At 37.9% G+C, this 16,793-nt stretch overlaps 1 protein-coding gene across 2 annotated transcripts in view; it reads right to left on the reverse strand.

Moving 5' to 3' along the window:
* Positions 1-4,082: 4,082 nt before the first annotated feature.
* LOC106883248 (tyrosine-protein phosphatase non-receptor type 12-like) overlaps positions 4,083-16,793 on the reverse strand; it is an 80,214-nt gene continuing 67,503 nt past the window's right edge. Inside the window, exons 8-17 of one of the 2 annotated variants that reach the window (XM_014934181.3) lie at positions 15,414-15,491; positions 14,457-14,594; positions 13,012-13,033; positions 11,648-12,334; positions 10,562-10,584; positions 9,150-9,198; positions 7,519-7,583; positions 6,916-6,943; positions 5,624-5,656; positions 4,083-4,867 (exon numbers count right to left, since the gene is read on the reverse strand). In XM_014934181.3, coding sequence (XP_014789667.1) covers positions 4,803-4,867; positions 5,624-5,656; positions 6,916-6,943; positions 7,519-7,583; positions 9,150-9,198; positions 10,562-10,584; positions 11,648-12,334; positions 13,012-13,033; positions 14,457-14,594; positions 15,414-15,491 — 1,188 coding nt within the window. In that variant the 3' untranslated portion in view covers positions 4,083-4,802. The remainder of the gene's footprint in view (positions 4,868-5,623; positions 5,657-6,915; positions 6,944-7,518; positions 7,584-9,149; positions 9,199-10,561; positions 10,585-11,647; positions 12,335-13,011; positions 13,034-14,456; positions 14,595-15,413; positions 15,492-16,793) is intronic. The other variant, XR_016243584.1, reaches the window with a different exon arrangement.

The raw sequence follows: 16,793 nt of genomic DNA on the forward strand, positions 1-16,793 counted from the left end.
CTTGAACTCACAATGTGAAGAACCACTCCAAAAGAAAAACTGCAAGGTATTTTGTCCAATGCTCTTAAAATTTTTTCAATCTTCTGCTCCCAGTGAAATATAATTGTTTCTAATTTAAGCAGAAAACCAACAATTTTGCGGAGTTGGGGGTCAGTCAATGTCATCGGCCCTTGTACTCGAGTGATATTTTATTTGATTGACCCTGGAAAGAATAAAAAACAAAGTTGATCTTGGTAGGATTTGAACTCAGAACATAGATCCAAAAGAAATATGACAAGGCATTTTCTCTGATGCTGATGAATCTGCCAACCCACTGAGCTGAAATAATTGTTTCTAAGAGGTAATCTTGATCTCCAGGTTGTGTACTTTGCGATGATCTCTCATAAGGACTTGTGGTTCATAAAAACACATGTAATTTTATTGTCGACAGACGATAATTGTCTGTCGATGATGTAATGTTGAGTGCTGTTTTGCACCATGAGGTCAAGATTATCTTTTGGTAGAAGGAGTCATCATCATCATCATCAAGAACAATGGATGTTGATGTTGATGATGATGACAGTTATGATAATGATTCCTTCTGTCATGGTTCTTTTAGATGTTTAAGATAATAGGGGTGAAATGATATGAGGGAGCTTGCCTGCTATTTCTAGTAGGATTTAAAAAGACAACGTAACTGCTTCTTCACAAGTTTGGTTTTTATTTAATGACTTACTATGGTGGTATTTCGAGCTAACATTACAAAGGATGACTGTTTATCTACAGAGAAGTTATCATCATCATTTCCCATCCGTTTTCCATCCTGGCATGGGTTGGACAGTTTGACAGGAGTCGTCAAGCCGTGAGGCTGTGTTGAGCTCCAACGTCAGTTGTGGTTGGTATGGCTAATGCCAACCACTTTACAGTGTGTCCTGGGTGCTTTTTGTCATGTCAGTGGCACTAGTGAGGCTACCAAGTGACTTGCAAGACAGAAAAAGAGCAGGGAAAAAATGTGTATAAGCTCCCACAACTAGGTGAGTGGGGTGGGAGTATTTGGGAGGAGGTAGGGTTTTGTTTTTTAATGCCAGGTGTTGCGAGGCTAAAGTATAACAGAAGGATAAGTTCAGGTGTCTCACTGTAGAAGAGATATGTGGCTGGCTACGGCCACCCACATTTTATGAGTGGGTAGGAGTAGCTGAGAAGGTCACGATGGTAGTGTTGGGGGTACCAGAGCAAACTAAAGGTTTTGGATGGTGGGCATAAGAGAAGATACAGACAGTGGAACAGAGGGAAGGTGAGTGTAGGTAGTATCATAAGAATGTGAAGGGTGGGGATTAAAAGATGTTAGATGTGGGGGGTGGGGACAAATACTTAAAGACTGCTTAATTATTAGATTGCTTTTGTCAGGATTCTTTTACTTGTTTCAGTGATCTGACTGTGGCCATGCTGGAGCACTGCCTTTAGTCAAACAAATCGACCCCAGGACTTATTGTTTGTAAGCCTAGTACTCATTCTATCAGTCTCTTTTGCCAAAGTACTAAGTTACGGGGATGTAAACGCACCAATAACGGTTGTCAAGTGGTGGTGGTGACAAACACACACACACATATATGAAGGGTTTCTTTCAGTTTCCATCTACTGAATCCACTCACAAAGCTTTGGTTGGCCCGAGGCTATAGTAGAAGACACTTGCCCAAGGTGCCACACAGTGGGACTGAACCTGGAGCCATGTGGACTGGAAGCAAGCTTCTTACCACACAGCCACTTCCGTGCCTAATACTTTCTGATACTTTTTTTATTGACTGCAAAAGGATGAACAGCTATGTTGACTTCAGCAGGATTAGAACTCAGAGCACAGAGAACAGACAAATACTCTGAAATATTCTATCTAACTGTGTAACGACTGCCCATGTTATATGTTGATATAAGCTGGTGTGGTGTGATAAGATGGAGATTTGGCTGCTATATCTAGCATGTTGAATGATGTGAAGAGGTTTCTTTTTCTGGTTTGTGGACATTGTGTGTCTAGAAAGTCATAGCACTCCATTGGTTATGATGTCGAGTGTTCCAGTTGATCCAATCAACGGAACAGCCTGCTCGTGAAATTAATGTGCAAGTGGCTGAGCACCCCACAGACACGTTTACCCGTAACATTGTTCTAGGGGAGATTCAGCGTGATAGAGAATGTGACAAGGTGGGCCCTTTGAATTACAGGTACAACAGAAGCAGGAAGAAAGAGTGAGAAACAGTTGTGGTGAAAGAGTACAGCAGGGTTCGCCACCACCCCCTGTCAGAGCTTCGTGGAGCTTTGTGTTTACACTCAATAAACATTTACAATGCCTGGTCTGGGAATCGAAATGGCGATCCTACGACCGCGAGTCCGCTGTCCTAACCACTGGGCCATTGCGCCTCCATGCCTAGAAAGGATGTAACCTCATTTGTATAGAGAAGTTTACCCGGTTTTATCATCTACAACTAGGCCAATTGAGAGATGAAATTGCTTGTGTTGATAGGCTATCAGTCTAAAGGATAAAAGCTTCATGGGAGATATTGAGTTGTATCTAAGACAAAGATATTTAACTTTCAATAGTTCAAGCTATCTTGATGTAAACAGGTGCAATGGGAAGATAACAGCCTGCTGGTGTAAATGGGTGCGAAGAACATTGTTAGCTTGCTGAGTTAGATTCATATTTTCTATGAGTGCCATGAACATGAAGGGAGCTCTGTTATGCTGATACTACAAATCCATTTCGATGCACATCCAGAACTTTGTTTTGCTAATGTAAAAGAGAATACGAATGCAGGGAGCGCTATATGTCTTTTTTTCTTTTTTCTAACCTGAAAACTGAAAATTAATGTTTACTTGAGACCCCCCCCCCCCCACATCATCATCATCATCATTAGCAATCACTAGATTTGCTGAATCATTGATTGTTGGATAATATGCCTTGCAACATTGGTTTTGGCTGTTTATGTTCTGAGTTCAAATTCCAGGAAGGGCAGCTCTGCCTTTCATACTTCTGGGTTTCACTAAAATAAGATCGACCTCAGCAGAATTTGAACTCAGAAAAAGCCAGAAGAAATACTGCTACGCCTTTTGTCCAACCTGCTATCGATTATGCCAGCTTGCTACCTTCTTTGTACTACTACTACTACTACTACTACTACTACTACTACTACTACAACAACAACAAATTATGTAAATAAAAGTAGAAAAACTGCTTGAAAATATAAATGAAAAATTGCTTTTTTTTTTTGAGAAATCAAAAGAATTACCTCCCTTAGTTTTGTTTTAATCGTTACATCTCTCCATTGTGATAATTTTCATGTAGTCACCCGACCTGTTAAAAACTTGCAAAATTACCCTCGGATTATATTCTAGCACCCTAAAAGTTAAAAATAATTAAACAAGCTGCTATCTTATTCCTCCCTATACATCATATCATGTTATGTTGTGTATGTTGTATAGTTTGCTTGCTTCGTTGATGGCGTGCATGTTCAACTCTGGTATTTCAAACCATTTAGTACCATGGTGTACAATCAGTAATGTTCACTGAGTAGAATAAAAGAAAATATATTTTTTAAAGCAAGTTATTTGGATATGTGCTACAAGAGATACAGTTAATTGCAAGAAATGAAACCAGTAACACAATTAAGGCAAAACAAATTCCTTTTAAATATTTGTTTAATAAAAGCAGTTCTAGATTCAAATACTGACCATGTTCTAGGTGGTCGTTAGAGCACTACAAACCGTTAATGTTTATTTGACAACTTTTTGGTTAATATTGGGTCAAACATTTATAACTTCTAGCATCAAAATGAAAGGATGGGCATCCATACTTGCATTTCTTATACTATAAAACTGTCTCCACAAGATGAACTAAGCAGTAGAACCTCTACGTGGTCGCTGGACTGGATAGAATTAGCAGCACGTATAGCTCACTCAAGGGGAACAACTTCCCTGTCTGGGAATCGAAACCGCGAGTCCACTGCCCTTACCACTGGGCCTCCACACAGCCACAGTTATGATGGGAACAATAACCAAAGTAGCGACAATAATACCTGAAGCAGTAACAATAAGAATTGCAACGACGAGGGGTAAATCAAGTGTGCATGTTGAATTTGTTTTTATTCAGATAGAAAATAAATATATTAATGTATAAACAAAAATCCATTTCAGTAACAGTTTATGAATGGATTGTTAGCTAAATTACAAACGATTTTCAAAAGGATGAATGAAAGTAGAGAAAGAGAAGGAGGAGGAGACGGAGGAGAAGAAGAAAAAAAAATGTTGTTGTTTGTTCTTGTTATTTTCATTTATTAGAATAAATTAAAAAGACAGGAGAATAAAATGAAGCAATATTCAAGTTCAAAGTCGAAGTTGGCTGGTTGTTGTGGTGTTGGTGGTGGTGGTGGCGACGGCAGCGGTAAAGGAGGAGAATGAGAAGGAGGAACAATTTATTTGTGTGTGTATGTGTGTGTGTGTCTGTCAGTGGTAGTGGCGAAGTGGGTGGAGTGGGTGGAGCAAGAAAAAATTTGGACAGGTCAGGTGGGGTCAATAAGAATTTTCAAATGACACAAAATTTCCAGGTCAGGGCCCTTTGTCAATTAACATCAGACACAGTCTGAAGTCTCTCACCTCCTTTTTGTTAAGTTACTTTTGTTTTTCTTTGTCTTTTTTTTTATTTTTTTTTAAAACTTTCCCCCAAATATTTATAATTTTTTGCTTCTTTTTTTCAACAGATTATGAGTTTTCACAGAACTTTTTTTTGTTTTTTTCTTCAGCATGCAGTTTAATTAAGTTCCTAATTTAATCTTAGATGCTATTTCTTGAATGTATGTGGAAGGTCCCTGGGTCCTTTTGGGTGACCAACTCGATGGCCGAAACCTGAAAAATATATAAAAAGAAATTTTAATTTTAAAAATTACAATAGACACGGCTGTGTGGTTTCAGGTTCAATCCCACTGCACAGTACCTTGGTGTTTTTTACTATAGTCTCAGGCAGACCAATGCCTTTGTGAGTGAATTTGGAAAAGGGGAAACTGTAAATTTCAATGATGTGATTGTTTATGTTTTGAATGACATTGTCAGGCAGGTGTGAAAGGCTACATGTAACCAGCTTTAACATAACACAGGTAGAATCTTTTGACTGGATACAGCCAGTTTAAATACTAAAAGGTTAATGAGGTACTGAGACCAATGTGACTGTAATATGTGTGTGTGTGTGTGTGTGTATGAGTCTCTGCGTTTGTGTATATGCGACGACGAAGGTTCCAGTTGATCCGATCAACGGAACAGCCTGCTCATGAAGTTAACGTGCAAGTGGCTGAGCACTCCACAGACACATGAACCCTTAACGTAGTTCTCGGGGAGATTCAGCGTGACACAGAGTGTGATAAGGCCGGCCCTTCGAAGTACAGGTACAACAGCTACAGTAAGAAAGAGTGAGAGAAAGTTGGGGTGAAAGAGTACAGCAGAGTTCACCACCAGCCCCTGCTGGAGCTTCGTGGAGCTTTAGGTGTTTTCGCTCAATAAACACTCACAACGCCCGAAACTGCGATCCTACGACTGCGAGTCCGTTGCCCTAACCACTGGGCCATTGCGCCTCCACCCGAACCAATATAAAATACAATATTTACTTACCAATGATAGAAATTTTCTGATGTTTGTGTTTCTCTGTAAAAAGAAGGAAAATGAATTAGGACTTCATGACTAAAGAGACTGTGACACAGGATCTTGCTACACTGGGTCCCTAAACTCTTATTCAAGGACTTAGTAAGGCAGGAAACGTTTATTTCATTTTTCATGTTGAGAACACGACTGTTTGACAGTTGCTTTCAAGTAGATGATATTCAAACAAAAGAAATCTTTACGCACACACACTGATAATAATTGAAGGGAGACAATTCATTTATAGAAGGGAAACAATCCACCCCTAATTCTAGCCTGCGTCTTCACATTCCATGTTATCTTCAAGGATTAGGTGAATGATGGATTAAGTTCGTCAAATGGAGAATAATGTTACTGTTAAATGTATTTGTTGTTGCTATCCATTAGATAGCTGTCTGTTGAAGCCAAGCACAACTGTGATAATGACCAGCAGCTTTTTGGTCAAGTATTACAGATGTGAGACAACTAAAATGGCAGCATGAAGTTTATCATTTTGTCAGTATTTCCTGATGAAGCTATCCTATGTTTGTTGTGTAATATGTTGTCTTAACATTAAAGGATTAAAACGCATCGTTCCTATGATGTATATTCTTTACATTAGTTGCAGTGTAGTCTTCATCTTGATTATTACTTTCACTGCATTTTGGCTGTTGTATGCTCCAGCCTTCTTTAGGTGTCTTGTGTTGAACTTGGTGGTTGTTTAACACAAAACACCAGCAGAAGGCTGGAGCGTACAACAGCCAAAATGCAGTGAAAGCAGCAGTTTGACTAATATAAGGACACCAGTTTGACTAATATAAACAGTATACGCAATATAAATTTCCCATTTCAGAAGTAGAGAGTTGTACATTGTTTCTAATTTGGTAATAATAACCAAAGATTGAAACAAGTGCTGAATCTTATGATCTGTTTATTGGTTTGTAGTTCTATTTCAAGACATAAGTTCAGTGGTATCCCACTCTTGCTCATTTCTTACTTGAAAATGTTAAAGAACAGTCAAGACATCTATGTATATATTGATATTGGAAGGCTTACACAGAACATGGGCTCTGTACCTTCCTCTAGACTCAGTAAATGAAATAGAAGGAAAAACATTCAAATGTGGAGAGTGAAGCCTGTTTATCAGTCAGGGGGACTAAGCCAAGTAGAATAATGCACGTTGACCATACAATACAGCTGTCACACTTGAACTTAAGACTATTTAGTCAGATATTCAGAGCTTATATTATTCAATGCCACAATGTAAACTGCCAGAAGATGCTTACCAGAATTCGAGCTGTTCTTTATATGTAACTGAAAGAAAGAGAAAAAGAAAGAGTGAGGACAAACGTTTCTAAATTTAGTTTTTGTGTAGTTTTCAATTCTACACAAAATGCTATAAAATTTGCAGGTTCTTGTGCTGTTACATAGAGAAGTGTGTATGTGTGAGATTATGTGCAGTAATGTGTGTATGTGCATGTATGTGTGCAAGAGGGAATTGTGCAGGTGTATGTGCAAAGATGTAGGGTGTGTAACAGCTATACGTTTGCATGGATTGTTGTATATATGTTTGTAAACAGCAAGTAATAGCTTGATGTGTGTGTGTGTGTGTGTGTGTGTGTTGATGAGTGTGTATGTATATCTGTGTGTGTCCACATGCATGTGTTTGAAAAAAAAAAAAGTTACTGGGTATTGCCTGGCCTGTTGATTGTGTGCATGTGCCCACATGCAAGTGCATGCGTAGGCACATGTATGCATGCTTTTGACAAAAACTACAGGGGGTTCTTTGGTCTGTTGAGTGTGTGAGCAGTAGACAGAGATAGACAGAGTATGCGTGTATGCGTGTACACATGAGTGTGTGTAAAATGTCCTTAGAAGGTTTATCTTACCATTTCCAACATCTTTCCTAATTTTCCCGTATGTTTTTCTTCCTTTGTTTTCTCAAAAGGTTCCACTGAAAAGATAAGAAAAACAAATTTATTTATTTATTTTTTTTTGGTAACTCTAGATAATTTTTTCTACAGAGTAGGAAGAGGGAGTGTAACATGAAACCTCATACTTTCCCTTCTTGCAGTGTAATGTGAAAGAGCATGCTTTCCCTCTCTGCAATGTAACTCCCTAATGAAAGAAAGTTTCTTACCCTGCAGCATAAATACAAGGGACCGTTCCTTTCACTTCAGCAAAACACAAAGGAGCATTCTTTGTAGTATAATGTAAAGGAGTTTTCCAAGCATTCAGCACAACAGAATATTCTGTAATGTAATATGGTTTCAAATTTTGGCACAAGGCCAGCAATTTTAGGGAGAAGGTGTTTGTCAATGACTTCAACCTACGTGTTCAACTGGTACTTATTTTATCAACCCGAAAAAAGTTTTTGAGTGATAATTACAATAAGTGCATTGATGATGATGATGATGACTGTGGTTTTGGTAATGGCAGTTGTAGAGACTTTTTGAATGCAAATAGTGATGGTGTTGATGACATTGATAGTAAATTAAATGAATTAAATGAATTTAAACAACAAACATTAAGCATTTCACCTAGCATGCTAACGATTCTGCCAGGTCGACACCTTAAATAAGTATTACATTAGACAAAATAATCTGAGTGCTCAGTAGCGGCTCGTAGATAAAATTAGTGGGGATGTTGCTTCAGAAAATTTTTAGCCATTGTTTTAATATTGTGTAAAAGGAAACAAACATATAAAATGAAAATTTATACATAAACTTGATCGGTTCATGTTTTAGCCACTGCTGGGTGGTGTGTTTAATTTGTTCACTGAATTCCCCCTTGTTTTTCAAAAATACCCCCTAAGTCACAAATAAGTGGGGAAAATATGCCCTATTTTTCAAATCCTGGCAACAACACTGAAGCTGGAAGCAGGATGATAATCTCTATTTTTGAATGTGGTAAAGTGTAGAATTAAACACGTTTTTAAGCACACCACACATTGAGTCAAAAAGAAGCAATACCTTTCACTGGAACACCAGGGTCGGCACTGTCATCCATGCAGTGCTCTCTCTCCCTAGCATGAAGCTTCCTATCTCAGATATGTGAGCATGTGCACAACAGCCAAACACCATGTTGCTGCTACTGTAAAGCACACAGTTCTATACAAGGATTTTTGTATTTTTTCATAAACTAGGGGATGGTTACTAACATTAAGCTTAAGGATTATATAATGTACAAGTATAAAGAAAGAATTAAAGAAAAAAAGGACTCGTTATATTGAATGTTATCGATAATATCGAGTGGAAATAGGGGGTGCTGTGAGGGCCAAAGGGTTAAAGGACTGCTTTGGGAGTCATCTAGGGGCTAAACAACGAGTTAAGCAGTCCAGTCAATTCCTGAATGTTGAAAGATCATAGAAGAGAACAGTGGTGGATTAACAGAAACTTGGGGTATATCAGATAGACTTCAGTCAGGGTCTCCATCCTGGACTTCCTCTATAAAAAGAAGTATCCATTTGACATTATGTCGCAAGAAAGAAAGAACAACGGAAGAAACAGGAAGAACTTACTATCACTTTTGTATTTCCGTGGTGGGAGGTTTGGTGTGAAACCAGTTTCCTGGGGGGAAAGAAAAAAGAAAAAGAAGTTTTTGAGTGATAATTACAATAAGTGGCATTGATGATGATGATGATGATGGCTGTGGTTTTGGTAATGGCAGTTGTAGAGACTTTTTGAATGCAAATAGTGATGGTGTTGATGACATTGATAGTAAGGTTGGCAATGGTGGGTGAGATTGATGAGGATGAAGATGATAACGACAGTGAGGATTAGAACGCTGATGGCAATGGTGATTCTGATGGTGATGGTGATGATGATTATGGGGTTGATGATGATGGTGATGATTATGATGCTGATGATGACGATTATGATGGTGATGACGATTATGAGGCTGATGGTGATTGCAAGGTTACTACAAATCTGTCTTTACATTTACAATAAAAACAAACTAAAATGAAATTCTATTTCAAAGTGAGTATTGAGGTCAATAGGGTAAGCATCTTAGGGGACACTGTGTCGACTGGGTGTGGTTATTATGCTTAAAGTGTATCTCTGGCATCCTGTGTGGGTATGACCTGAAAGTGACATTGTTTTGCAGGGGTTAGGTTTCCTAAATAAAACAATTTTCTCTGAGTGCAGGTTGAGAAGCCCAGAAATTCGTCAAAAGGACAAAAAGCAAAGTCAACCTCAGTGGAATTTGAACTCAGAATGTAACGGCAGATGAAATACTGCTAAGCATTTTGCCCGGCGTGCTAACGATTCTGCCAGCTCGCCACCTTTTAAAGTAATATTGGCAATTCTCGGAGAAGTGAGGGTTACACAAACATTTGGGAAATGTTGTGGGTGAGATGTAACCTGATTTGTCTAATTTCTATTATTTTCAGTGAAAATAATAGTGGAGACTAAGAAAAGGCAGTGAGGTTTTAAGCAAAGTGCCAAAATACCTGGATCAGGACAACAGATTGAAGTATTTCTGCTATAAAGCTTTAACTGAATTTGGTTTATCAAGCTGTCAAGCAACTGGAACCTACTGAAACTGTACTGAGTAAATATTTGTAAGTTATTCAGTTTGTACTGATTTTAATAGAGCATAATCAAAATTAGTCACTCCCTCTCTCACATGTTTACATACATGAATTGATACACTTGAGTTACATTACTACAAGATTTTTAGATCATTAGTAACCTATAGAAATTAGTGGAATATTGAAAGTACTTTTCTAAAAGTTTAACCTGTGACTCAACACAAATGTTTAAATTTCAGTAATGACATTTTGCTAAAAAGAAAGAGGCTAACATTTTATTTGTATATTAGGCAAATAATTTTCTCTGAAAATGGCTTAACAATTTTAAAAAACAAAAGAACTATAATCTTAAAAACTGAGCATTTCTGCATTATCTGATAGAAAAAATGTTTTCTTACCGTTTCTCCAAAGTCAACAGAAGCTGAAGAACAAATAAATAATAAAAAAAAAAATTTAATTTAATACTGAATCATTAAATCAGATTTTAAAGGAAAAGGAAATGGCTATTATTGTTACAGGTAGGCAGTTTTAAAATATTTCTTGATCAACATCTCTGTTCTTTATAGCCCCGTGCTAGGTATATGAGGGTGAAGGGTAAAGACCCCCTTTGGTCATGAATGACCATGGAAAAGCACCTTGAAAGTTCCCCTCTGAGGCACAAGTCCAGGCAAGGTTGTTTCTGGAAAGCCAGCAGTCACCCATGCAGTCCCATCTTCACACCACTGATGTTATCCAAGGGAAAGGCAAAGGCTGATACAGCTTGGCACCAGTGATGTTGCTACTCATTTCTACAGCTGAGTGAACTGGAGTAATGTACACACAGCCCGGCCCGAGAATCGAACTCACTACCTCATGATTGTGAGCCTAATGCTCTAACCACTGATCCATATACCTTGGGTATACACCAGATACACAAGATAGTCATAAAAGTGATGTAATAATTTTATACAATTATTGATTACGACTACAGGTCATTGTCGACTTATCTTTTATCTTTTACTTGTTTCAGTTATTAGACTGTGGTCATGCTGGGGCACCACCTTGAAGAATCTTAGTTGAACAAATTGACCTCAATACTCATTTTTATTTTGTAAAGCCTGGTTCTTATTCTATCAGTCTCTTTTGCCTAACTGTTAAGTTATAGTGATGCAAACACACCAACACAAGTTGTCAAGTGGTTATAGGGGACAAACACATACCCAAAGACACACACGCACACTTGCATATACAATGGGCTTTTTTCAGTTTTTGTCTGTGAAATCTACTCACAAGGCTTTTGTTAGCCCAAAGCTACAGTAACAGACACCTGCCCAAGGTGCCATGCACTGAACCTGGAACCATGTTGTTTGCAAGAATACTTGGCACACATCCACGCTTGCACCTATAGTAAATCATATGGTACTTTTTGCTCAAATATTAAAATGGCAAAATATTTAGGAAAACAAACCAAAAAAAAATGTTGTTTGAGAATGTTATTAACTTACCTGGGCTTTTCATGGCAGAGATTTCACAGTAAGTTTTATCAGATTCAGAAAGACTTCTCATGTGAGATTTGCTCACAACAGAATAAACATGATCATCGTTGTTTTTAGAATTATCTGCTGCCTTACCATGACCGGACATCGTCAAAGACTTTGCCTTGGAGGATGGCATTTCAGAATTCATCAGGGCAGCTGCTCCTTTTACACACGGTACTAATTCTTGGTAGGGTGACCGAGAATTATTGCCGTTAAACTGAAGGTGGTCATATCTAGGTGAAACTGGTGGTGCTTTAGTTGGGATCACATGTCTGTCAAGGTTAGAAATTGTGTCTTGTGAAGATAAATTTTGAGCCTCTTCTTGATTGCCAGCTGATATGCATGTCATAAATTTCTTGGTATCTTCGGAAGTATTATTTACATTAGAATATATCCCGCTTGAAGTGACCTTCCATTCTTGCTCAATTGGAGTAACTGGTCTGCAAGTCAGGGAATTTGAATAAAGTGCAGGACTGGGAGTTCTTTGGGTTGGTGAGAGATTTTGTGGGGACATTTCAACAGGAGATAAACTATTCGAGGTACATTGTTCAGGGGTTACAGTTAGGTTTTCTGGCTTCTTTTTCCTCTCAGGTGGCAGGGGTGTTTCTTGGCGGGGTTTGCTTTCATAAACAGGAAATGTTGAAATGGAATTTTCTAAATACAAAGAAAATAAATTGCATGAGTGAAAACAATGGAAGACTCATAACAATTATATTTCCCTGCAAACAAGTCAAACTTTTCAGACCAAAACTTACAGCCAAAAAGGATCAGTCAACTTATATACCCAAATAATTCTAAAGGTCCAAAAATTCATTATATACTATGTTGACTTCTGTGTCGAAAAATACAGTATATATTATATTCTAAGATAATGTTAAGGGTTAATAGTAAGAACTTCTGTAATGTTACCTATGACTGAGGGCTATTAATATAAATCAACAACAGTTGTAATTGAGAGACTATCATTGTTATTAAATTGCAGGTTTTAGTAGCATGATTTAATTAATTACCAATGCAGTGAGCATTGAAGAGTAGAAGCTGAACTTCCTGGCTATCTAAGCTAATGAGATGGTCACGATCTTTGGTTGAAGCCAGTTTCACTCTGAATGTATACTGAACATTGAAATAAGAACAAGGTGTTGTCAGAAACAGAGATAAGTGAAACAACTGTTAGAGAGAGAGAGAGAGAGAGAGAGAGAGAGAAAGAGAGTGAGAGTGAGAGTGAGAGAGAGAGAGTGAGAGAGAGAGAGAATGAGAGAGAGAGAGAGTGAGAGAGAATGAGAGAGAGAGAGAGTGAGAGAGAGAGAGAATTAAATAGGTTAAACATTTACCAACTGAGATGTTTTCATATCCCTGGAAAAAGAAGAAAAATCATAATTAGAAGAGAACCTTCATTTACAATAATTGTCATTAATACAGTTAAGATATAGGGTAGAGTATGAAAGAGAGGATATATATATATATATATATATATATGATATTAGGATAAATACTTTATAAGAATTTATCAAGTAGTTAGCGTGAAAAAACCTCATAAGGAAAAAAAACAACATTTTTTTCCCCATAAATATATATAATTTAATTTATATAAGGGTTTAACTATACAATAATGCCTCACACTCAGAGGGACTGTGCTTATTTTAGTAGTTTTGACTTATGGAGTCCCTCTAAGCATGAGGCATTATTGTATAGTAATGCCCTTATATAAATTAAGTTTTTATATATATATATATATATATATATATATATATATATATATATATAATGCACAGAGATGATATATAATGCATACAGAAATTATATATATATGTATAGAAATATATGTATAGTATACATGTAGATGATATATATATAATGCGTGCACGCACACACACACAGTGAGCCTCGACATAGTGTGGTGTCTGAAATTTCACTCACAAAGTTTCTGCCAATACTTTGGGCAAGTGTCTTCTGACTACAGAAGATGACACTTAGCCAAGGTACCACACACTGATCAAACCCAGTACCATTAGGCTGTGATGTGATCTCCATAAGCACACACCTATTCTTGCACCCGTTTGTCTGTCTACTACAGGGGTTCTCAACCAGGGTCCATATGGCCCTTCAGGTTGGGGGGGGGGGTCCATGTAAGATTTTGCTGTGAAATAAATTAGTTATACTTCTACAATACACAAAACATAAAAAAAAAATTTTTTATATATAATTCCTGATAACATTTAATTATAAAAATATATCTTTTACTTGTTTCAAGTCATTAGACGGCAGCCATGCTGGGGCACCGACTTGAAGAATTTTAGTTGAATGAATCGACCCAGTAATTTTTTTCTGAAGTCTGGTACTTATTCTATCGATCTCTGTTGCCAAACTGTTAAGTTATGGGGATGTAAACACACCAACACCGGTTGTCAAGCAGTGGTGGAGGAACAAACACACACATACATACATAAATAAATTCAGATATATACATGACAGCTTATTTCAGTTTCCATCTACCGAATCCACTCACAAGGTTTTGGTTGGCCTGAGGCTATAGTAGAAGACACTTGCCCAAGGTACCTGGCAGTGGGACTGAACTTGGAACCATGTGGTTGGGAAGCAAGCTTCTTACCACACAGCCATGCCTGCACCTATGATAATTTTTTGTTTCTAACATGGGGTCCAGTGGAATAAAATAGGAGTCAAAGATATCCAGACACAAAGAATGGTTGAGAACCACTGATCTATAACATAAAACCATAATTCCAAAAAAAACAACAAAAACCATTAAACAACTTACAGGATCATCAAGATCACTGGACTTGGACATGCTGATGGTCTCATAGACATTTATATTTTCGTAGTGACTGATTCCCATCCCTTTCAAATGGTTCTTGAAAATTTGCCGCACCACATAATGTGCGAGTTGGTATTGGTCCTGTGAAGAGAAAAGCAAAATGGACAGGTAATAACACCTCTGGTAAATGCAAGAGATTATCACAGATATATGGTGTTAAATGCAGGTGATTATCACAGATATATGACGTTAAATGCAAGAGATTATCACAGACGTAAAAGCACCCACTACACTCTCTGAGTGGTTGGCGTTAGGAAGGGCATCCAGCTGTAGAAACTCTGCCAAATTAGATTGGAGCCTGGTGTTGCCATCCGGTTTCACCAGTCCTCAGTCAAATCGTCCAACCCATGCTAGCATGGAAGGCGGACGTTAAACGATGATATGATGTTAAATGCAAGAGATTATCACAGACATATGGTGTTAAATGCAGGTGATTATCACAGATATATGTTAACTGCAAGAGATTATCACAGATATATGGTGTTAAATGCAGGAGATTATCTCAGATAATATGATGACAGTCAGTGAAGGTATGTGGGCTAGTGGTTAGGGTATTTGGCTCACGATCGTAATGATCATGAGTTCAATTCCTGGTGCCACGTTGTGCCCTTGAGCAAGACACTTTATTTCTCGTTGCTCTAGTTCACTCAACTGACAAAAAGGAACTGTACCTGTAATTCAAAGGGTCAGCCATGTCACATTCTGTGTCACACTGAATCTCCCTGAGATATACGTTAAGGGTATGCTTGTCTGTGGATTGCTGTTCTGTTGATTGGATCAACTGGAACGCTCATCATTGCCATAACCAATGAAGTGCCAGAGTGAGGCAGTAGATTGCCTCAGACAGAGATATGATGCTAGATGCAGTAACATTAATCTCAGAAGAGGAAAGATACTTACAGGAGTTTGAACCATTGACTGTCGCTGGGTTCTCATAAATTTAATAATTTCACAAAGGCTAAAGTCTGGAGTGATTTTCTGCAAAGAGACAATAAAAAATGTAAAATTGATGGAGAATTTAAGATAAAATAGTTCCACTTTACAACACTGAAATAAAAGCAATATCTTTTTCTTTCTTCTATAGGCATGAAGCCTGTTGGGAGGGGGGGGGGGCTGGTCAATTACATTGACTCCAATGGTACTTATTTTATCAAAGTTGACCTCAAACATAAAGCCACAAGAAATGCTACTATGCATTTAGTCCAGCATGCCAACAATTCTGCAGGATCGTTGACTTCAATAGTAGCAATATTAATAGAATGAACATGGATGACTAGTTTAATAGGGCATTGTATAACTAGCTGAGAATTTGATAATATACATTATTATTGGCAAGTGTCAGATTTTATGGATAAAATCCAGTCTTAAAAAGTCAATTGATCTACTGGTATAAATTTGCAGTCCAACATAATTCAATTTCTCGTCTACAATAAATGTAGCTATTTTCTCACTGCCTTTGCTATAATGACCTCTGCTCTTCAGAGTAAATTATTCTCATGTCGATACACTTATCTTTACTCATCTTATTCCCTACACTGTTTACTGACCACTATGCCCATTCCTGCCACCCCTAAACAAAGAATTCCCTTCCAACCTATGTTTTCTTTTTTAAGTCACTGACTAACAACTGTTCCACAAGAACAACGGTGATCTCTGCAACCTCAGAAAATCATCACCCTTTGTTTGTAAGTCTTGTGTTTGCTTGTTTAGGGAAGGTTTAACACAAACCACTTTACAGAGTGTGTTAGGTACATTTTTTTTTTGTGGCACCAGCATGAAAGAGAGGTTGTTATGTCTGCAACAAGACTAAAGGATCCTCAAAACACCTACACTTAGAGTGCACTAGGTGCAGTATCAGGGAGAGAGAGGATAGCGGTGAGAGAACGGTCAATTGCATGAGGCAGATAAATGTTGATAGTGAATGATGGATGTCATACCAAATGGTCAGTGTGAAGTATAGGAGTGTATGAGGTCCAAGTAGGCCTGCTGATGAAATCTCTTAGGTGTATACCTCAAGATGGTGAGAGAACAAGGGTGGAAGAGCTGAGAGAGGGATGGTGGTGCATTGGGAAAAAGGTCTGATAGATCCTACGGCATCTCTAGTTATACTGGAAGCAATGTGTGGTGAGCTGAAGAGATCCACTGTGAGTTTGAGTCACATTATTAGCATAATATGGTGAAGTGGAGCATGAGCATTGGGTGTGAGTAACAAAGGAATGAGAAGTAAGGGGACAGTGACAAGGATGATTTACAGGTGAATGATGAGATATGTGATAAGAA

Source organism: Octopus bimaculoides, chromosome 11 (genome assembly GCF_046866305.1).
Source record: "Octopus bimaculoides isolate indiv1 chromosome 11, ASM4686630v1, whole genome shotgun sequence".
Lineage (NCBI taxonomy): Eukaryota > Metazoa > Mollusca > Cephalopoda > Octopoda > Octopodidae > Octopus > Octopus bimaculoides.